The 19609-nt window shown below is 52.4% G+C and overlaps 15 protein-coding genes across 15 annotated transcripts; 6 read left to right on the forward strand and 9 right to left on the reverse strand.

Annotated features, from left to right (window-relative positions):
* Positions 1-6: 6 nt before the first annotated feature.
* On the forward strand, positions 7-3246 carry OGAPHI_000706 (uncharacterized protein; the record flags this gene model as incomplete). The annotated part of the gene is made up of 1 exon (XM_046208426.1): positions 7-3246. One exon carries the CDS (start codon positions 7-9, stop codon positions 3244-3246), a length of 3240 nt encoding a protein of 1079 aa, XP_046064363.1.
* On the reverse strand, positions 130-2280 carry OGAPHI_000707 (uncharacterized protein; the record flags this gene model as incomplete). Its single annotated transcript, XM_046208437.1, has 3 exons — positions 130-493; positions 971-1521; positions 1600-2280. The coding sequence occupies 3 exons, from the start codon at positions 2278-2280 to the stop codon at positions 130-132; spliced, it is 1596 nt and encodes a 531-aa protein (XP_046064364.1).
* A 1010-nt stretch (positions 3247-4256) lies between the features above and the next one.
* On the forward strand, positions 4257-5147 carry OGAPHI_000708 (uncharacterized protein; the record flags this gene model as incomplete). Its single annotated transcript, XM_046208449.1, has 1 exon — positions 4257-5147. The coding sequence occupies one exon, from the start codon at positions 4257-4259 to the stop codon at positions 5145-5147; it is 891 nt and encodes a 296-aa protein (XP_046064365.1).
* OGAPHI_000709 (uncharacterized protein) lies at positions 4712-7641 on the reverse strand (the record flags this gene model as incomplete). Its single annotated transcript, XM_046208460.1, has 3 exons — positions 4712-4903; positions 5365-6180; positions 6250-7641. 3 exons carry the CDS (start codon positions 7639-7641, stop codon positions 4712-4714), a joined length of 2400 nt encoding a protein of 799 aa, XP_046064366.1.
* Positions 6418-11028, forward strand: OGAPHI_000710 (uncharacterized protein; the record flags this gene model as incomplete). Its single annotated transcript, XM_046208471.1, has 4 exons — positions 6418-6647; positions 6754-7296; positions 7854-10208; positions 10536-11028. 4 exons carry the CDS (start codon positions 6418-6420, stop codon positions 11026-11028), a joined length of 3621 nt encoding a protein of 1206 aa, XP_046064367.1.
* Positions 8151-8471, reverse strand: OGAPHI_000711 (uncharacterized protein; the record flags this gene model as incomplete). The annotated part of the gene is made up of 1 exon (XM_046208482.1): positions 8151-8471. The coding sequence occupies one exon, from the start codon at positions 8469-8471 to the stop codon at positions 8151-8153; it is 321 nt and encodes a 106-aa protein (XP_046064368.1).
* Positions 8601-11947, reverse strand: OGAPHI_000712 (uncharacterized protein; the record flags this gene model as incomplete). Its single annotated transcript, XM_046208493.1, has 4 exons — positions 8601-8936; positions 9027-10153; positions 10419-10857; positions 11099-11947. The coding sequence occupies 4 exons, from the start codon at positions 11945-11947 to the stop codon at positions 8601-8603; spliced, it is 2751 nt and encodes a 916-aa protein (XP_046064369.1).
* Positions 11948-12028: 81 nt separating this feature from the next.
* On the reverse strand, positions 12029-12298 carry OGAPHI_000713 (uncharacterized protein; the record flags this gene model as incomplete). The annotated part of the gene is made up of 1 exon (XM_046208504.1): positions 12029-12298. A coding segment is annotated over one exon (270 nt), but the record flags the coding sequence as incomplete, so codon positions are not given.
* On the reverse strand, positions 12299-15108 carry OGAPHI_000714 (uncharacterized protein; the record flags this gene model as incomplete). Its single annotated transcript, XM_046208515.1, has 2 exons — positions 12299-14042; positions 14846-15108. Coding segments are annotated over 2 exons (2007 nt in total), but the record flags the coding sequence as incomplete, so codon positions are not given.
* Positions 13589-13996, forward strand: OGAPHI_000715 (uncharacterized protein; the record flags this gene model as incomplete). The annotated part of the gene is made up of 1 exon (XM_046208526.1): positions 13589-13996. The coding sequence occupies one exon, from the start codon at positions 13589-13591 to the stop codon at positions 13994-13996; it is 408 nt and encodes a 135-aa protein (XP_046064372.1).
* OGAPHI_000716 (uncharacterized protein) lies at positions 14744-15637 on the forward strand (the record flags this gene model as incomplete). The annotated part of the gene is made up of 1 exon (XM_046208537.1): positions 14744-15637. The coding sequence occupies one exon, from the start codon at positions 14744-14746 to the stop codon at positions 15635-15637; it is 894 nt and encodes a 297-aa protein (XP_046064373.1).
* A 46-nt stretch (positions 15638-15683) lies between these two features.
* Positions 15684-16817, reverse strand: OGAPHI_000717 (uncharacterized protein; the record flags this gene model as incomplete). The annotated part of the gene is made up of 1 exon (XM_046208548.1): positions 15684-16817. One exon carries the CDS (start codon positions 16815-16817, stop codon positions 15684-15686), a length of 1134 nt encoding a protein of 377 aa, XP_046064374.1.
* OGAPHI_000718 (uncharacterized protein) lies at positions 15973-18336 on the forward strand (the record flags this gene model as incomplete). The annotated part of the gene is made up of 4 exons (XM_046208560.1): positions 15973-15983; positions 16049-16664; positions 16991-17340; positions 17670-18336. The coding sequence occupies 4 exons, from the start codon at positions 15973-15975 to the stop codon at positions 18334-18336; spliced, it is 1644 nt and encodes a 547-aa protein (XP_046064375.1).
* On the reverse strand, positions 16987-18690 carry OGAPHI_000719 (uncharacterized protein; the record flags this gene model as incomplete). Its single annotated transcript, XM_046208571.1, has 1 exon — positions 16987-18690. One exon carries the CDS (start codon positions 18688-18690, stop codon positions 16987-16989), a length of 1704 nt encoding a protein of 567 aa, XP_046064376.1.
* Positions 18691-19026: 336 nt separating this feature from the next.
* On the reverse strand, positions 19027-19602 carry OGAPHI_000720 (uncharacterized protein; the record flags this gene model as incomplete). The annotated part of the gene is made up of 1 exon (XM_046208582.1): positions 19027-19602. One exon carries the CDS (start codon positions 19600-19602, stop codon positions 19027-19029), a length of 576 nt encoding a protein of 191 aa, XP_046064377.1.
* Between the last annotated feature and the right edge of the window lie 7 nt (positions 19603-19609).

Below are 19609 nucleotides of genomic sequence, written 5' to 3' on the forward strand. Positions count from 1 at the left end.
CTCCATATGTCCAGTTTCCGTACCCGCCATCCTGACTATGGGTCGATTTCCGACATAAAGACAGATACGCGCCCTGCTAAGCTCAACACGCTCAACGGGGTCACGCTGCCAACCATCTTGAACGTGCTGTCAATCTTGATGTTCCTGCGGTTTGGCTTTGTCCTGGGCCAGATGGGGATCTTGGGCACGCTGTTGCTGCTGGTGATGAGCTACGGAATCGACCTGCTCACCACGCTGTCTGTCAGCGCTATCGCAACGAACGGAACCGTCAAGGGAGGAGGTGCCTACTTCATGATAAGCAGAAGCCTGGGAGTTGAGTTTGGAGGCGCCATCGGTATCATTTTCTACATCGGCCAGGCGCTGAACGCAGCGTTGAACGTGGCCGGTCTGATAGAACCGCTTCTGTACAATTTCAACTCCGAATCGGGTGTCGTCTGGAAACTGCTGCCTATCGGCTACTGGTACCAGTTTCTGTACTCCACCTGTTTCCTGGCTGTTTGCACGGTGATCTCGCTAATTGGGTCGCAGACGGTCTCCAAAGCTGGATCGCTGCTGTGTTTCCTGCTCATAATCTCCACATTGTCCGTTCCGCTTTCGTCTTTGGTGGTTGCTCCGTTTTACTCTGACGAAAACGACGCATATTATTCGGGAATTTCCTGGTCCACTTTTCACGAGAATCTGCTCCCCAACTTCACCAAGGGCGCGGCAGGGTCCCAGCTGGACTCTGTCGAGAACTTTAGAAACATATTTGGCATCTTCTTCCCTGCAACTGCCGGGATTTTTGCCGGAGCGTCCATGAGCGGAGACCTGCAGAACCCGTCCAAGTCCATTCCTTTGGGAACGCTCAGCGGTTTGCTAATCACCTTCGTTTGTTATCTCATGGTGATCCTGTCCATGGGGTTCTCCATCACCAGAGATCTGCTTTATAAAGACGTCCAGGTTTTGCAGACAGTTAACCTTTCACCTGTACTGATTATTGTCGGAGAAGTGTCCACGTCTGTGTTTTCCGTGATTGTGGGTATAGTGGGGGCCGCGAAACTGCTCCAGGCCATTGCAATCGACGAGATCCTGCCCGGTCTCGGAATATTTGGCCGTGGAGGAGACGACCCCGTCTACGGTATCCTGTTCACATGGTTTCTGTGCCAATTGTTCCTGTTTGCAGACATCAACCAGATCGCCACGCTGATCACCATGGCATTCCTCATGACATTCATCGTCACCAACGTTGCGTGTTTCCTGCTGAAACTCGGGTCGGCGCCCAATTTCCGTCCCAGCTTCAAGTATTTTGGCACCAGCACCGCGCTGATGGGCACCATCGCGTCTGGAGCAGCCATGTTCATAGTGGACGGAATTTCGGCCACCTTCATCATCGTGATGCTCATGTCGCTGGTCCTGTTCATCCACTACATTTCCCCACCAAAACAGTGGGGGGACGTGTCGCAGTCGCTGATCTACCACCAGGTGCGCAAGTACCTCTTGAAACTGCGCCAGGACAACGTCAAGTATTGGCGGCCGCAGATCCTATTGCTGGTGGACAATCCGCGCACCAGCTGGAAACTGATCAACTTCTGCAACCATCTCAAGAAAGGCGGTCTTTACGTTCTCGGGCACGTGATTGTGGCCGAGAGCTTCCAGGACAGACTGGCAGATCTGCGAAGACACCGGGCCGCGTGGGTCAAGTTGCGCGACATGTCCAAGATCAAGGCGTTTGTGCAGATCGCAATCGCGCCAACGTTCGCGTGGGGGGTTAGCAACGTGTTTCTCGGGTCTGGGCTCGGTGGAATGAAGCCCAATATCACGATTCTTGGCTTCTACGACCTGTCCAATTATAAAAAGCTGTCCAGAAACATGAAATTCGAGTCCAAGACGCCCGAATTCAGCAAACAGGTCAACATTAATATCAACGGGCTGCCAACGGACGCGTGCAACCAGGAGTCGCACGTCGACCTGTGCAGCTGGGTGCGGGCACTGGAAGATCTGTCTCTGCTGGACAGCAACCTGGCCGTGGCCAAGGGGTTCCCCCGGTTGCACATTCCAAGCGAGAACGAGAGCAGGCTTGACGAGTCGGAACAGCGGTGCATCGACCTTTACCCGATCCAGATGTCCACACAGGTGACCAACAAGTCGGGCAAGAGCATTCTCACCAACAACTTTGACACCTACACGCTGATTTTGCAACTGGGAGCAATTCTGCATACTGTTCCATGTTGGAAGCACACGCACAAGCTGCGGGTTGTGGTTTTCGTGGAGCACGAAAGAGACGTTTCTGAAGAGCGCCATCGACTGTCGTCGCTGCTGGAGATCCTCAGAATCAACGCCCAGCCCGTGGTGTTGTGCCTAGGTTCGGGCAAGTACAAAACTTACAACTACATCGCCAAGGGAGAAAAAACAGGCCTCCAAACAGACCGGATTCATACGATACTCGAAAAGGACGAGTGGTGGCAGTCGGTGCTGGAAATGCGCACCTCTGACGGGGTTACCAGCAAATTGACCCCCACCATACAGGTGAATTCCAAAATAGTTCGCAAATTTCATACCAGCGCACAACGTCGGTATTCCGGCAGCTACATGCGCAAGAATGGAATTGCGTTTTCGATGGTTTCGAACCGAATCTCCAACACGGACCCCAAGAAGACGCTGACAGACCCCTCCTCGGACGAGGAGGAGTACTCTGTGTCGGACACGGAGTCGATCGGCTCGTCCACGTCGTCTGTCTCGCGCCAAGACAGCTACCACAGCCACAAGCCAGTACACAATGTGTACCAGTCTTCGGCACACCACCTGCGCCGACCATTGTTGAAAAACATCCACTCTACCTCGTCCATCTTGCGGCAAAAGACACCGGCGTTCTCAGCAGATACAATGCCGAACTCCCAGGTGCTGGACAACGCGCAGGGTAACGAGCCGTCTATTATGTTTGTGCAAAACGAAACAGACGACAACACCACCGTCGAGTCGGCAGAAAGCGTCTCCCCCACGCTGCCCGCCACGTCCTACGATAACCCCACGTTTTCGTTTAACGAATTGAGCAACACCGCACAGTACTTGATCCTGAACGAGCTCATGGCCGCAACGTCGGGCAACACGGAACTCCTTTTTTCCACGCTCCCAACGCCCGAAATCGGCCTCCACAAAAACGAGGCAGGGTGTCTCGAATACATCACGAACCTGGACACATGGTGCGACGGGTTGCCGCCCGTGTTGCTGGTGAACGCAAAGACCGTCACGGTGACCACAAATCTGTGATGTTGCTGATGAAATGTCAAAAGCGGCAAAATAAATATGACGTGTATGCACGACTAAGGAGAAGCTTAGAAGAAATCACCGATTGCCGATCAGACAGCATTCTGGAATCACATAAACAGCTATTGGCAACAAGACATGATTAAGTTACCAGCTGCATGCTTGATCGCCTCAACCCTGATTTGTAAATGTCAACCCATCCTTCATGCCGGTTTCAGGATTTGCTATTACTACATTCTATAGCGACCTGTCAAACGGTTGATCTTGGGCTGCATACGCAATCTGCAATGACAGTAAATCTCGGCCGAGCTTTCAATCCGCGGGCAAGCCCGCCGGCGAAATGAAATTCACGCCCCAGGAGGGAGCGCATATAATTGCAATAAGAAATATCGCATCGCGGCTATTGTTAGGGTTTACACATGTCGTCTCGAGGTACGAATTTGTTCGATGAATAATTGTCCGTCGGTACTCCCGATCCGTCGGATGGGCCGGCGGGATTGGGGTGCACTTCGCGTATCAAGTCAAGTTTGACAAGGCGCCCATATGCCAATTCGGCATACCAGAGCAAGCATGAATAGGCCAAAAGGTCTGATGCATACAATTGGCCTGCGAACACAAGGGAAATTGCTCTGAAGGGCAAGTGTGGCCACCATAAGGCGGTCTGTGCAACTGGGGGGTCAAGGGTCGGGCAATAATAACCGGGAAAAAAAACTGCTGGTAAAATAAAGGATCGCGATTACATTTGCGCAACTTCCTGAATAGGCCCTAAAACAATAGCGACTGAAATATGTGTCAGTAGGTCGTGATTGGTCATCAATTCCAAGGTGGCAGGCGGGCTGTCGAGATGCGCGAACAAAACTCCGCCCAGGCGGTAATTGAATATATCGCACATGGTTTTGGAATGGTTGCTGTTCTCGTACGAGACACTCTATGTTGTGACTCAGGCGGATTCTGTAGGATTTGCTGAAATATCTTGCCGCCACCACGCGGCACAGCGCACTGTCGAATAAAAGATGTGGTGTTCACTTTCACGTTGGGGCCACAATAGCCGCACACCTCGTCATGCGTCTTGGGATTTTCTTTTTCTGGTTTTGATAGACTTTGCAAGACTGGAAGGCCGTTTTGGTTTTGATCTTCACGCATTTGCCGACGCTTATTGTTATGCCAAGAGTGCTTCCATATTTCAGACATATATTAACGCAATGGGCCCCCAGCAGCATTTTCTCCAAAACTACAAAATGGAAGTTTCGAGTTTGATTAACAAGCAGTACGGTGCTCCTCCAAGACTGACGCCTCCATCTTCTCCATACAGCGCCATGTCGGACCAGTTACCTCCACCCCGCGTACAATTGCCCTCTATCAAGCGCATTCTGGACTCGTCCATTCTGGACTCGATGAACAGATTCCCCCCACCATCCCACGAGCACCCCGCCATCCCAATTCTACCCAGCCCGGTGCACCAGTACCCTTATTCTCCGCTTTCCTCCAGATCCAGCTCGTATTCCGCCGGCATCGAATACCAACTGCCTGCCCCACTGGTCACCCAGCGCTCCCACCCGCAACTCTCTTTCCCAAAACTCTCGCCAATAGAACAGTCCAGCCCGCAACTGGTTTCCAAGTCTGATTCCGAGGAAATGAGTCCCTCGTCGCCAAATTCCGACTCTGAGTATTACGCGAAAAACTTCAAGAAGAAGAGATCCAACCTGCCCAAAAAGACAACGGTTATCCTGCTCAACTGGTTGAACGATAACCTGGAACACCCATACCCGAACTCGAAGGAGAAACAGGAGCTGGTGACCAAGACCGGTCTCAGCAACCAGCAGCTGTCCAACTGGTTCATCAACGCCAGAAGACGCAAGATCCAGCTGCTACGGGAAATGAAGTCCAACAGCACCACGGTGTAGCTGTGTTTTGTACTGCTCTGCGAGCCTGTCGCGGCGGTGCTGGGCCCCAATCCGCTACATGTCTACAATAATATAATTCGTTTTCCTCGCTTTTCCAATCACTCTATTTCCGGCTCAAAAATCGGTCAATGTAATATTTCCGGATGCAATCGTAAATGAACACAAATTGCTCGAACCGTTGCACCATTAGCACTCGTTGGCTGCGCAATTGCAATACAATCTCGTAAACAGGGTCTCGCACCTGGTTGTTGTTTTCTGGTGTGATCAGGTCGCTGCGGTCCAAGTTGTCTGTCTCGTCCGCCAAACTGCTTGTGCAGTGCTGCAAAAAATAATCAACAGCGATGAAGGTCCCGGACCTCCCGACTCCTGCAGAACAGTGCACAATCACAGGGTCCGTACCTTGCTCCGCATGCACATGCTCGCTCAGCTCCAGCATCGGCGACAGTTGCTCGGGCGCACTGAAGTCCGCCCAGTCGTGGTAATGGTAATGGTAGACAGGCTTGCGCACCTGCCGTATGCGATCCTCCATTATCCACCGTGTGAGGCTAAACCCGTCGTGGCTTTCTTGACCCAAAAACTCGAGCTCCAAATCTCGGCCGACCGAAAAGTCTGCCTCGGCCCAATATTTGTGGCACTTCTCACGACCCGCTTCGAAGATAGGCGTCAGCATCACAATCACAACCTGCCGCGTGCATTGTTCGTTGCACATCTGCCAGAAATACTCCCACGACCTTGCTGTTGGACCCTGGGTAGAGATGTATTTGGCTGGCTGGTCGCCCACGCTCAGCTGGATCCACGACGCATTGATGTAGTCTGCTCCGCCACCTTGTAACTTGACCCGGTTCTTGTCAAAGGGAACAACATCCGTGTACCGGTTCTGATCTCGGTTCCGCTCCTGGACCGCGGTCTTGTAACTCCACTGCGATTGGCCCGGGTTGCGGTAGGCATCCAGCAGCCGCGTCTTCTCGAGCCTGTTGATCTCCTGGTACTTCTCGCGCAACGCCTCGCGCGTCTGCGTCAAGAACTTGGGCATCTGAATTATAAATCGTCTTGTTTTTGACATAATATTCCACCCCACCCACAATCAAATAACAGGAGTTACCCGGCCCAGAAAGTAACTGCGTATTTTGGCACGCTCCGAGTCGGGAAGGTTCAGGGAATGGATGAACCTCTGCACTTCCAGCCGCGTGGGCCCGGAAGCCTGCATGTTGTACTTGACCATACGCTGCAGAAGTTTCAGCAAACTGCCAAGAACGTCGTACCGGCACGCATGCACGCTTTTCGAATTCTGCTTCACGATTTCCAGCACCTGGAGAGATTTCGAAACTGTGTCGAGGGAGAAGGCGGTGTACGGGTTTTGGAGCAGGTTGAGGATGGTGTAGATGACTGGTTTGGCGACGATGGGCACGAACGTGTCGAGGTAGGGCAGTATGACGTTCGAGACAAGCACGAGCAAGATGTTGGAGATTTCTGGGAACTCGGACGCTTTAGAGAGTGCTGGTAGAACGTAGTCTGTAAGCAGGGCAGCGAGTTTAATGCGGAACTGTTCTTCGTCCGGGTTGGCGAGCTTGAGCAGCTCGATGTAGGCCGCATAGGACTCTGGGAGGATCAGCACCGACTTCTTGGCCGGTGTGAGCGATGGGAGAGCCAGTAGACAAGGCACCATGGCGTCCATGAGCATGGGGGCCACGCCGCTGCGAATCACAATGCTGGGTTTCTCGGACGGGGTATGCAATATGGATCTCAGCACGTCGATGGCGGCGCATTTCACAAACATGTCGTGGTCTTCCAAGAAATGTAGCAGAAACGGTAGGATAAAATGCCACCAGTTATCGAGATCGGCCGAGTCTAATCTATTGACGATGAACGACAAGGTTCCGATTTTGCCCATGTATTTGGTTCTGACCTCATCTTTGAAATCAATGAATGGTGTTCTCACGAGCGGCGTTTCGGTTTTGAACAGTTCAGACAATAGAATCCCCTTTTTGTGTGCGGTCGGGGACATTTTTGAAGATGGCAGGTTACTTTTGCTAAACTCTTTGAGCATCGGGACTAGGATTTCCATCAGTTTGAAGATATCCTCCTTAGATGGATTCACCAACTCCAAAATGTCTTTCAAAATACGCACGCTTTCGCAACATGACCACGGGTATCGGTTGCCTCCGTAAACGGAAACCACTTGGAGAACCTGTACTGTGTTGTAGACTGCGGACCGACGGTTCAGCACGTACCGCAAGATCTTCAATTGGGCCGTCTTCTTGGCACAGTACAGTTGCTGGTCCACAGGCCGTGTTTCGGGGAACCAGTCAAATCGGATGGGTTCCAGAACAAGATCATCCAGGGTTTCGTTGAGTATCGTCTGCCAAGCCTCATCCTCAGAGCAATCTTTGCCTCTATACTGGGCAATAGCGAGCTCCCGTTCAATAGTGGCCAGAGCACTGTCTGGATCTTCCCGTATTTGTTGAATAATCTCGGAAACTAAGGACGCTGTCATCCTGACAGAAAGAGTAAAAAAGATACAATTTACCCGGCCATTTTCTACTAATAAATTGACTATCAACAAAATTAATATTTTACAAGACTCAAACGTTAGTGAACGGTTTGCTGGAAATTCGCAAAAAGGCTTCTTTGAATTAGCCGCCCAGTTTTCTTTCACACGCGTTTATATTGCACTTGTAATTTTGTGTTTGTGAACCCCGTTTTGAGCCTTCCAATGGACTCCTCACTGAAAAGAGTGTTCTCCCACTCACAGAGCCCGTCCTCGAGACCTTCCAAGATCAAGAAACTCACCGACAGCATCTTCAGCATATTCCACCGCAACGATACCGACTTGACCAATGATACGTCTCTTATAGCCAAATCCAGACCCAACACCAGCTTGAACACCGACTCGTTCCGTTCGCAGTCGTCTCCAGTGACTGCTCGCCAGCTAAAGGAGTACTACGAGTCGATCAAGCGCGAAAACAGCGTGTTGTACTCGAAACTCAAAGACGAAGACGATACTCACAAGGCAGAGTCCACGAACTTGGCCGACGAGTCTACATTGACGGTGCCGTCACGCGTTTCGTCTGCCTCTGTTCCTTCCAAACGCAAGATCTCCACGTCGTCGGTGCTTCCCTCGAAGCAGATCAAAAAACCGGCCCCATCTTTCTCCATCGACCCTATAGAGCGTGCCCAGCTGGTGGTTTTGAAGAAACGGATGCAAACCGACAGATACCGCAAGTCCAGAATGACGTATCTTCGCGACCACACCAGGAACCTCGTGCACACGTCCTCGAACCTGTCTGCGAACCCAAAATACATTGACACGTCGGTGGAGACCATCGAGCAACTTCCTCAGCCGTCTGCCCAGACTGCACTCAAACTTGTGCCGGGGAACATTCCAAAAGAGAGATTGAACCAAAACGGCATTTTCAAGGCAGTTTTAGATTATGACGACGAAGAGCCAGAGCCTCAACCGGAAAAAAAGATAGATACCAAGCCATTGACGGAAAAAATCAAGTTTAGCTCCAAAACAGACAGCCAGCCGTTTGCATCTTCGGGACTGGGTTCTTCTTTCGACACGGCAGCTAAACCAAAGTTTGTGGCCGAGAAAAAGGTCGAAAAGCCGCTGGAGTCTGCTCCAGTTAAACCTACACCAGCATTTACATTCACAGACAAGAAGGACACAGAAACCAAGCCAGTGGACAAGCCGACAGAGGAAAAGAAAGAGGCTCCAAAGTTTGCGTTTGGCAGCACCACCGAGGCTCCAAAATTCTCGTTTGGTAGCACCGCCGAGCCACCAAAGTTCTCGTTGTCCACCCCAGAGCCCCCAAAACTGTCGTTGGCCAATGGTAATCAAAAGGACGAGGAGACGGAGCCAAAGAGAAAGAAGTTCACGTTTGGCGACAAGTCTGAAGAGACCCCAAAACCTTCGTTTTCGTTTTCGTCTGCTCCTGCACAGCCTAAGTCGAGCTTCTCGTTTGGGGCCAAGCCTGAAGAGCCAAAGAAAGAGCCGGCCGCGGCTTCTGTTGCAGCACCTGCTCCTTCGTTTTCCTTTGGAAACAAGCCGGCTGAACCGGCTGAACCAGCAGAGCCATCCAAGCCGCAAGAGTCCATGTTTTCGTTCGGAGCCAAACCAGCAGAGGAACCGAAAACAGAGACCCCAAAGTTCACTTTCTCCAGCTCTCTGGGCAGACCGGCCGAGGCTGCGAAGCCTGCAAACGGGTTCGGGTCGAGCTCGTTCACGTTCGGGGCCAAGCCAGAGGAGAAGGCAGAGCCTGCTGCTGCCTTTTCTTTTGGCCAGTCAACCAAATCCGAGACGCCGCCAACCTCGTCCGAGCCGTCCACCACGGTGGAGCCTCCAAAGTCCAACGACTCGGCCAAATCAGCACCATTTGCATCTGGGTCTTCTGCTCCTGCCAAAGAGCCAGAGGCCAAGCCGTTTAGTTTTGGAGCGGCCGGAAACGACGCCAAACCGGCAGAAACAAAACCGTTTAGTTTTGGCTCAGCTCCCAAACAGGACCAGAAACCCGCAGAGACCAAACCGTTCAGTTTTGGCGCGGCCAAGCCCGAGTTTTCGTTTGGCTCCAAGCCTGCAGAGCCTGCAGCGGCACCAGCGTTTGGGGCCTCGACGAACTCTGCGTTTGGCGCACCCGCCTCAACTCCATCCTCGTCTGCGTCTGGATTCTCGTTTGGAGAGGCCTCAAAGCCGGCCAACCAGTTCACCTTTGGGGGTAGCACTGCGGGCAAAGACACAGCCGCGGCTGCTGCGCCTGCTCCGGCGTTCTCGTTTGGCTCGAACAACGGGTTTGCGTTTGGTAAACCGCAGGGTGGGGCCCCCACCTCTGGCTCGTCTGGGTCTGGAGGGTTTGGTTTCTCTGGTGGCTCGCTGACCAACCCTGCGGCGGGACAGTCTGTGTTCGGCAACAACACACCGCAGCAGGGCAACAAGATCTTCAACTTCCAGGGCCAGCCGGCAGCCCAAACCCCCACTGGGTTCAGCGGGTTCAACCCGTCGCGGTCGGCTACCCCAAACTTTGACTTCACGGGTGCGCCCAGCGCGTCCAACGTCGACCCCTCGTCCGTGTTTTCCACCGCCCCATCGGCCACCCCACCCCCAAACACACAGCCCCGCAGAAAGATCTACCCTCGAAGCATGCTCCGTGGGAGGCGCTAAATAGCGTGTACATAGCTTGCGGGCTTCCGCGTGCACGGGTTTCTTCGGGGGCAAATATAATTAATATTGACTTTTCTAGAAAACGACTTGTCGAGATTGACAGAATCTTTTACAATTCGGTAGTTCCCCCGCCACTTTTTCCACCTTCCATGACAGCAATTCCTCCAGAAGGTATGTTCTTTCCCTAATTCCCCCCACTAACCGCCAGTTCTTTGGGCGCAACGCTCCAGCTCCACCGATGCAGACAAGAACCTCTTGTACCTCACCATCAACATCACGGATCCCGAAAAGCCTCAGATCGAGCTCACCCCCACCAGCCTGAAGTTTGAGGCCGTCTCCGGCGGCCAGAAGTACAAGCTGGATCTTGAGTTCTACGAAGAGGTCGACGACAAGCGGTCCAAGTACGAGATCACCGGGTCTCACGTGTTTTTCGTGCTGTACAAAAAGACGCTCGGCCAGGAGTACTGGCCAAGACTCACCAAACTTAAGCTCAAGTACCATTTCATCAAGACCGACTTTGACAAGTGGGCGGATGAGGACGAGCAGGACGAACTACAGGACGACGACCTCAACAAGTCTCTGGGCGATCTGAACTCGTTTGGCGACGATCCGATCGACTTTGCCAAATTGGCCGCCCAGAATGGCGGTCAATTCCCGTCGTTCGACCCGGACTCCATCAACGAGGCCAGCAGCTCCGACGACGAGGACCAAGAGGAGAAATAATGTAATAGAAGCTATGATTTTTTCATTAACTCGTATCAACTTAAAGAACACGGATCGTATGCTGACAGACCCATTTTTGGCCCAACGGCAGCCGAACACCGTCCACAGCGCCGAACTCAACGCAGCAGAAGTGTCGGTAGCTTGTTTTCGGCTCCATGTCGCCAATTGCCGCAGCTCCCTGCTGCCACGGGTTCCAGACAACCAGGTCCTGTAGGTTTGGCGAGGCCGTCAACCGCACGTTGTAGTTGCCTGATAGAATGTCCACAGGCTGTGCAGACTGTAGACGGTACAGCCTGTCGGTCTGTTCCCCGATTTTGGTCATTGGGTCCGTGTCCACGTGATATTTCACCGCTAAACGGTCCAGATACTTGTTGCCTTGCAATCCCGTGATGTACATATCGTCCACGCTGGGCACACGGAAGTACGTGTGATACAGGAACTGGAACTCGAGCTGCGGGATGTTCAGGTTGCACAGCTCTGTCTTCACCACGACTGCCTGCGGGTGCAGCTCGAACACCGTGCTCAGCTCAAACTCAATTGGCCGGCCGTAGAACGCGCTCCATTCGCGGTACGCCTTGTGGGTTCCGCAGGTGTTATGCGTGAGCTTGAACCGTGCCACCGTGAAGTTGTCCAATACCTCAGCTATCACAAACTCCCATCCCACGTTTCGGGCAAACCCGTGCTGTTGCACTCCTTTCAAACTCTCCAGATACGATTTGCCAAACGCAGGGAAAACAACAGGCATCCCGCCCCTGACGGGCCGCTCGCTCGTCGTGGCCACATTCGCCGCGTCGGAAACATAAAGATGCTCGTTCCCGTCCACGGCGAAAGATATTAACGTCGCACCCAGCTTACTCACCGCAGCCGTCGCTGGCCCGTGTGCGAGCCGTATGATGTCTCCGTCAACCTCAACAGACATGTTAATCCAGAACTAACTCATTCGAGGCCCGGCTCAAGTTTTGTAACCTCGATAGCCTATGCAGGCTCCACCTCGCACCGCTCACAATTCTCTGATGTGTTTGTCAATCTCCTCCAGCTCGTCGATCATAACCGACAGCTCTTTCTCCTTCTTGGCGTACTTTGGCGAGTAGCCCGCGAGATAGGTTCTTTCGGACTCGAGCTTTGCCCGGAGGTTATTCACAAACTTGCGCTGGTCGGCGATTGGGTCAGCCGAACTCTTGAGGTCGGCCATTCCAAACGCGTAGATCGACCACAGACCGTACAGGGCGACCAGGGTGCATGCGGCAAACGCAAAGTAGCCCTTGGCGGTGAATCCTTCGGGCAACGGGTCTGGCTGGACGTTTTCGCCGTGCAAATCAAGCCAGTCTTTTTTATTCGCAGCAGCATTACCCTTGGTTGGAACATGCGAGGCATCGCAAATGTGCAAGAAGTCTTCGGGCAACTCCAGCGTTTCGTACTTCTCTTGCAACTCGACCGGTGCTTCGATCAATGTCAACGCAAGACCTTGTTCCAGATGGAAGTCCAAATGGCAGTGGAAGAACCAGACACCCGGGTTAGTAGCCTGGAACCGCAGCACCATGTTTCCATTACCGTTCACCATCATGGTGTCCCTTCTGACAGGCACCTCTGGGTACTCTGTCTGAGAATCTGGGTCGAAATGGTGCGGGTCGTCGTACTCGTCCGATCTGACAATCACCTGGAAGTCGTGGCCGTGCAGATGGAAGGGGTGTTTGTTGTCATCCTCGTTGTTGACGACCAGCTCCACAACCTCGCCGTAGCTAAGCACAAACGAATTCGTGTTAGATCCATAGATCTTTGAGTTGACCGCAAGCTCTTGCGGAGCCGTCAGAGCAGTGAGCAGAGTAGGCACTTTTGGAGCCACGTACGTGTGGTTGTTGAAGAACGCGTAGTTCACACCGTCGCCGAGATTCTCCATGTGCAACACGACCTCGATTTGGTGGTCTGGGTCCGGCAACAACGGCATCTTGTCGAACGGCCGCAACTGGAAGTCGTCAAACGGCTCGTAGCTGTCGATATCGAGCCATTCTTCTTTCAATTTAGCCGGAGGAAGCGCTGTGTTGTATGCCAGTTGATTCACGGACACGATTTGTAGATCGTCCGGCACAACGTCGAGCATGGCTGTGTCCAAAGCGTGCACGATAGCAAAGTTTCTCTTGGCGGAAGATTTGGTGGTTAAAAGCACCGACATTCTCTGTCCGACGGCGAGATAAAGCATCGAAGCTGTAGCTGGTTCCACGAAAACACCGTCCACCTCGACAATCTGCACGTCGTGGTCCTCAAAGAACAAAAACTGCGACGTCATGATACCCACATTGGCTATTCTCAACAAGTACGTGGTTTCCGGCTCAACGGTCCAGGTGACGTTTTTTGTGTCGTTGAACAGGGAATTCTGTGGGATCGGCTCGGCACCTGTCGGGTTGTACAGCGACAATTGTTTGTTTATTAGGACATCGCTCGAGTCGTGGTACCAATCACTTAAAGAGAGCGTAATTTGCTCATCAAAAGAATAATTAGATTCTGCTTTTTTATCCCGCACAATGAACAAACCTCGAAGGCCATCGCTATACTGCGATCCACTATGACTGTGGTACCAGTATGTGCCGGCCTGGTCGACGACAAAATCGTACACAAACGTTTCGCCAGGAGGTATCGGACATTGGGTAACGGCAACAGGACCGTCCATGTGGGGGGAGTCCTGCTGGAACAGGCCATGGAAGTGCAACGACGTGGAGACGTCGAGCCCGTTGATCAGGTGGAGCTTGACACGGTCGCCCCTGTTGACTTCCAGAGTGGGCAATGGCCAAGATCCGTTGAACGAGATGATCTTGCGCTCGAAGACGCCGTCTGGGTTTGCAGTGGTCCACTGGGTCTTGAAGTAGAACTCGTGGGTCTTTGCGGCGGCCTGGCACGCCGTGAAGGCGAGCAGGGTCAGAAACAGCAGGAAGTTCATAACAAAGGCCGATTCAAGGTGAAGAAAATGTTTTGATCTCTCGGCTAGTTTATGCGGTCGATCGACCAAACTGGTTTCAGGGCTGTGCGTCGATCGACCGCAAAGCTGCAATTCACTGAGGTCGATCGCGTCGGTGATGGTTCACGGCTGGCAGTCAAAACTGGACACCGCCAGGAACAGGCAAAGCGCACGCCGTGCCCCGGATTTCCCGTAACGCAAATTCCTGCAACATTTCGGGGCTCGGTGATGACATATCGCGCGCGCGTTCGAGGTCACTTTCAAACGACTAGAATATGGCCTCGCTATTAGGTAATCCCCGCTGATGACAATTTATCGGCCGCTGATTTGCTGGATTTTGACACACGCGCACTTCTGCAACAACGGCTAACCAATTTTTTCCCAATCGCGCACGACCATCAAAGGTTATTTTAAAGGGCTACAAAAATTTGTGAGTTTTTTATTTAACTTGATCCCTCTTCATAGCTAAGCACTCGTCTATCCATTGCAGATCACATAGTTTTTGTTCCCACTTGAACGCTTCTACTTTGGGAACTCAACTGCACATATAAGCTCCAAAAGTCCAGCGTATTTTCGTTCAGCGTGTACTGGAACAGTCATCTGAACAGCAATCGTGGAACAAGCCGTAACTACAGATCTTCAGGACCTGAAACCTGCATTTTACTTGCGCGCCGTTAACATCGGAAGGTGATCGATTCTAATTAAAAGTGTTAGGACACCGCTGTTTGGTTCAAATCAAAAACAAAATAACGCCCAGACTATAAAATGACCATTGTTGCCATCAAAAGCGCGATTGTGTCGTTTTTCAACAAAAACAAGCCGTCCGAGGCAAGCAGTCCTCTGATGTCCAGCACAACAGACAACTACGGAGCGCTCTCCGACAGAGACCCAGAGGCGCAACCGTCCACGCCCACTAAAACACAAACATTTTCCTCCGACAACGATAATGGTCTGCCGTTTGGCTGGCTACTGGGCAAAACCGACCCGCGTGTGATGAGCGATTTGATCATCGGGCTCAGTGACGGATTAACCGTGCCGTTTGCCCTGACTGCGGGTCTCTCGTCCTTGGGTGACTCCAAGCTCGTCATTACCGGAGGTATGGCCGAACTGGTTTCCGGAGCGATCTCCATGGGACTTGGAGGGTACCTGGCTGCGCGCTCGGAATCGGAATACTACAAATCGCAGGTGAGAAAGGAAAAACAGGAATTCTTTGAGAACCCGGAGTGTCTTGCTGAGGAGGTCAGCGACGTGATGATTGACATGGGTGCCTCTGAGGAGACCACCAAGTCGTTTGTGCGGGACCTGGAGGCAGACCCGAAGGCTATGATTGATTTTGTTATTAAATTCGGCAGGGGTTTGGACGAGCCTCCAGACGGACGTCAATTGGTGAGCGCGTTGACAATTGGGTCTGGATACTTCTTTGGAGGCTTTATCCCGCTGATTCCGTACTTTTTCACAGACATTGTTCGCACAGGCTTGATAATATCGGTCGTGGTGATGATCTTCACCCTGTTCTGGTTCGGCTACTTCAAGACCATAGTTTCGATGGGCGACGACACTTCACATTGGGTCAGAGTATCGGAAGGGTTCCAGATGGTGGCCATTGGCTCGTTTGCGGCCGGCTGTGCATGGGGCCTTGTTTTCCTTATAGATTCATAATAACATTCGTAAGATGATATATTTCTCAAGTTAGTCACTAAATTATCTATTTGGCATCTAATGGTTTTCTGACAACGTACAGCATCATTGGGGTGAACAGCTTCTTCTTACCGCCTTCCACGAGGTACACGGCAGCGTCCTCCAGAGCGGCAGTCACCTTGACCGAGCCCTTTGGAGCCAGACCCAGCTTCTCCATCAGGCCAACACTTGCAGTGGTGATGGTTCTGCCGAAATACGACGTTCTGAACACCGTGAACAGGTCGCCCAACGACTGAACGTACTTGAAGTCGCCGCTCAACGGGTAGTACCATGGGATCTCGTCGCCAGCGTCCGCCATGTCTCTGGCGTACTCGATCTCGAACCCAACGTTTTTCAAAGCCTGCTCGGCAACTTTTCTCGGGTACATTTTAGGAATACCGTCACCAACCTCGATACCGTAAGCGATCTTGCGGTGTTCCTCGTTGGTCTCGTCGTACTCGTCGGTCATGACCCACTCGTACGCACCAAACACTCCGCCGGGCTTCAACACCTTGTAGATCTCGCCGTACACTCCTTCGAGAACAGGAGCATGCACAGTGGCCTCGATCGCGTACACAGCGTCGAAACTGTTTGGTTCAAAGTCCATCTGCATGAAGTCGCCCTTCACAAACGAGAGCTTGTGGTCCAACTTGAGCTGCTTGGCGTAGTAGTTGGCTCTCTCGATCTGGTAGTCGTTGTTGTTCAGACCAACAATCTCACAGTCGGTGAACCGAGTGATCTCTCTGGCAGGGCCTCCAACACCGCATCCGACATCCAGCACCTTCATGTTTTCGCTGAGTCCCATCTTCAGAGCAAGGTAATGTTCGTGTCTGGCCACGGCCTGTCTAAAGGCCTCACCTTTGTAGTATCTGGAAAAGTGGAACGACGAGCCCCAACCATACTCGTAAAAGTCGGTCACCAGGTTGTAGTAGTGCTTGGTGAGCGCAGAGTAGTCCTCCAGTCTGGACTTTTCTGTGTCCTCGTCGGTCTTACCGTCCCAGTGCTTGAAGTAGCCCTCCATGGCCACTTCCTGAGCGTTCTTGTTTTTCTTCACCCAGGCCTTCATTCCGCTGGCGTTGGTGGCATCCTTACCGTGCAGTGCCTCGGCAAAACTCTTGTCCTTCTCATACTCCTTTGGAGCAAGCTTAATTTGGCTGGTCATTCTGTTGAAAATGATAGGCAGCGTCCAAACGTATTTATAATTTTTCTGTTACGGACAAAACGAAACGTATACGACGCTAAACGAAAATGTGTCGTACTGCGGACGCGTTCGCGAGAAAGATAATTTTACGGCTGTGCTAGTAACAAACAGCTCTTTATATTTTTGCAACTTAGCCAATAACCACGGTGGCCACCACAAGCGCAAACACAATTGCGCCGACGCTCTTGCTGATGGTGCCGGCCTCGGCCTTGGACCCGCTTCCGGAGGAGCTCGAGCTCGAACTAGACGTAGAACTCGACACAGAGATGCTTCCGTCGGAGACCACCGTTGAGGCAGCCGCTTTGGTCGACGCCACGCTTGTGATAGACGCCAGCGACGTGGATGCGTCCACGTCAAGGGCAGAGGCAGACACGCCCCACGTCGACGAGTACGCAGACACAGACGAGGCAGACGGAATGCCGCTCGTGATGGCCTCCAGATCCTCAGACGAAGCACTCAGGTTGACGGGAGCAACGGCCAGCTGGTAGTCTTCCAGGTCGGCAACAAAGTACACGTTCTGGAGGAAAGAGTCTCCCAGAGTGAACGAGCTGTCGCCAGAGGAGAAAATTCCCAGCGCACAGTAGGAGGAAGTGGACCCCGAGTTTGTTTGCAACGACACCAGGAACGAGCTCAATGGTGCCTCGATCACCTGGCCTTGGAAGTCGAAGTTTAGTGTATAGTCCTCCACCGACGAACACTTGGTGACGTAGGCTCCGGCAGAAGAGCTGTACTGTAGCTGGAACAGCTCAGCGATTTGCTCAATGATGTCGGACGGAGCATAGGTCAAAGTGGTTCCGGTATCAAATAATGCAGCAGCAGCACCCACGCCCACAGAAGCTTGGGATCCGCTTCCGTCGCTGGCGGTGATGGCGCTCAGTGTGATTTCGAGTTGGATAGGGTTTTTGTAGCCGGCCGACGCAGCAGTGTTGATGATAGGCACCAAGCCCAAAGTTCCGGTATATTTGCTGTGGTCAACGGCTCCGAACAGAACGGTACCGGTGCTGGCGTCCGAGGAGTTCAGATACACCGAGTAGGCAGCCTTGTTGGTGAGGCCTTGGTCAACGAGCTTGAACGGCAGGTTCTGGTAGATGTAGGGCGTTTCCGAGGTGTTGGACGAGTAGGTGGTTTCCAATTCTCTGAAACCGATTCCGAAAACACCCATTTCCGAGTCTGTGTCGTCGGCGACGGCAAACGAGAAGTCCTCCACGGTGACTCCGCCGAAGGAGATATCGTCGTAGCCCCACACGCCGTTGGCGAACGTCTTGTCTGCGTACGTGATGGCAAAGTCTGTTCCGTTCTTGTGGAACGAGTTGGACGAGTCAGGGTCGAAGGTTCCGTACTTGGAACAGTCGAGGGTGGCTTCAGCAGCGACACTCGAGGTGGCCTCGTTGCCACCAAAGAACTCAGTTCTGGTCTCGGTGGTGTCTGCCCTTTGAACGGCCTTTCCTGGCGAAACATTGAGGTTTCTCAAGTCCTGTAGACTTCTGCCTCTCTTTTCCAAAGCAAGCCCTCTTTTTTTGTTTGAGTTAGAGGAACAGTAGGAATTGTTGGAGTTCATCACCCACAAGTCCGACGAACCGGTATCTAACAGCACACCGACTGTCTGGTTATCCGAGCCCATGCCGAGCTCGACCTCGTAGAAGCTCTGGGTGTTCTTCAATTCCATAGTGACCGAGCCGTCATCGGCCCTTTTTTCCAACATGTAGGGTTTCGCCCCGCGGACAGAATCCTTGAAAGTGTCACCACGTGAAATGGCGGCCTCTAATTTGACAAACTGGGTGCCCACATTAGCGTTCACGGGCAAAAGTAGCAAGGCTAACGGCAAAAGTTTCATGACTCCTCTGGTATTCTATAAATACAGCACACTGGAACAAGACAGTTTTATATTGGAAGAACCGATGGGTAATAAAGTTGTTTTCAACAGGTTTTCCTAAGTGTTGCAGTAAAGGCACAAATACTTAAAAGAGGGCAAATTTATGTTCTGTTGCCAATTCTGTGTATTTAGCTCCCTCGGCTCAATAGAATTTAAAACACTTTAAAAGCAATTTTTAATTACGTAGTTATCGAGAGGAGACATAAAGGCAGCACAGCCATACTGCGCCACTGCCAAGATAGAATTATGACCCTTTTCAGAACACCGACCCGACACAGTAGCTAGGTTCGCCAACTCTCAGGGTTGTCGGTTCACCATCGACCTGAGAGTCTCATCGTCAAACAGGTTTGAGGTGGCCTTTAGCACGTTTGCAATCGTCTTGAGCGATTCGTCCAACGTGTTGCGACCTTGACGTAAAACATCTAAGTCTCCCGAGTACGTGTTCACCGCCTGGTTCAGATACTGGCTGTCAAGCTGATTGCGCGCTGCGCCGATCGTTGCAGTGGCTGACGTCAATGCCGAGCGTAAAGTCATGTTCACCTGTTTGGAGATGTTGGGAAGAGTGGTGTTCAGTTGGTTCAGCGCCTCCTGAACTCCGTCCGGCACCGAACTGGCTGCCGTAGGCCTGGTCTGCCTAGTCTCCCTAGTCTCCCTAGTCTCCGTTTGTGGACGGTCCACATCTGAGTCTGGCCCAGAGTCTGGCCCAGGGTCTGGCTCTGAGTCGTGAGCAAGTTCACTACTGTCGTCCTCTTCTTTGACCGACACGCTCTTATGTCTTAAAGTGTCCTCATTCGACGAGCTCTCGCTGTCCGATTCGGACGAGCTCGAAAAATCTTCTGTTCTCCGCTTCTTGCGCGTTCTTCTGGACACCATCTGACTT

The sequence above is a fragment of the Ogataea philodendri genome (assembly GCF_020536065.1).
Source record: "Ogataea philodendri strain CBS6075 chromosome Unknown scaffold10, whole genome shotgun sequence".
Lineage (NCBI taxonomy): Eukaryota > Fungi > Ascomycota > Pichiomycetes > Pichiales > Pichiaceae > Ogataea > Ogataea philodendri.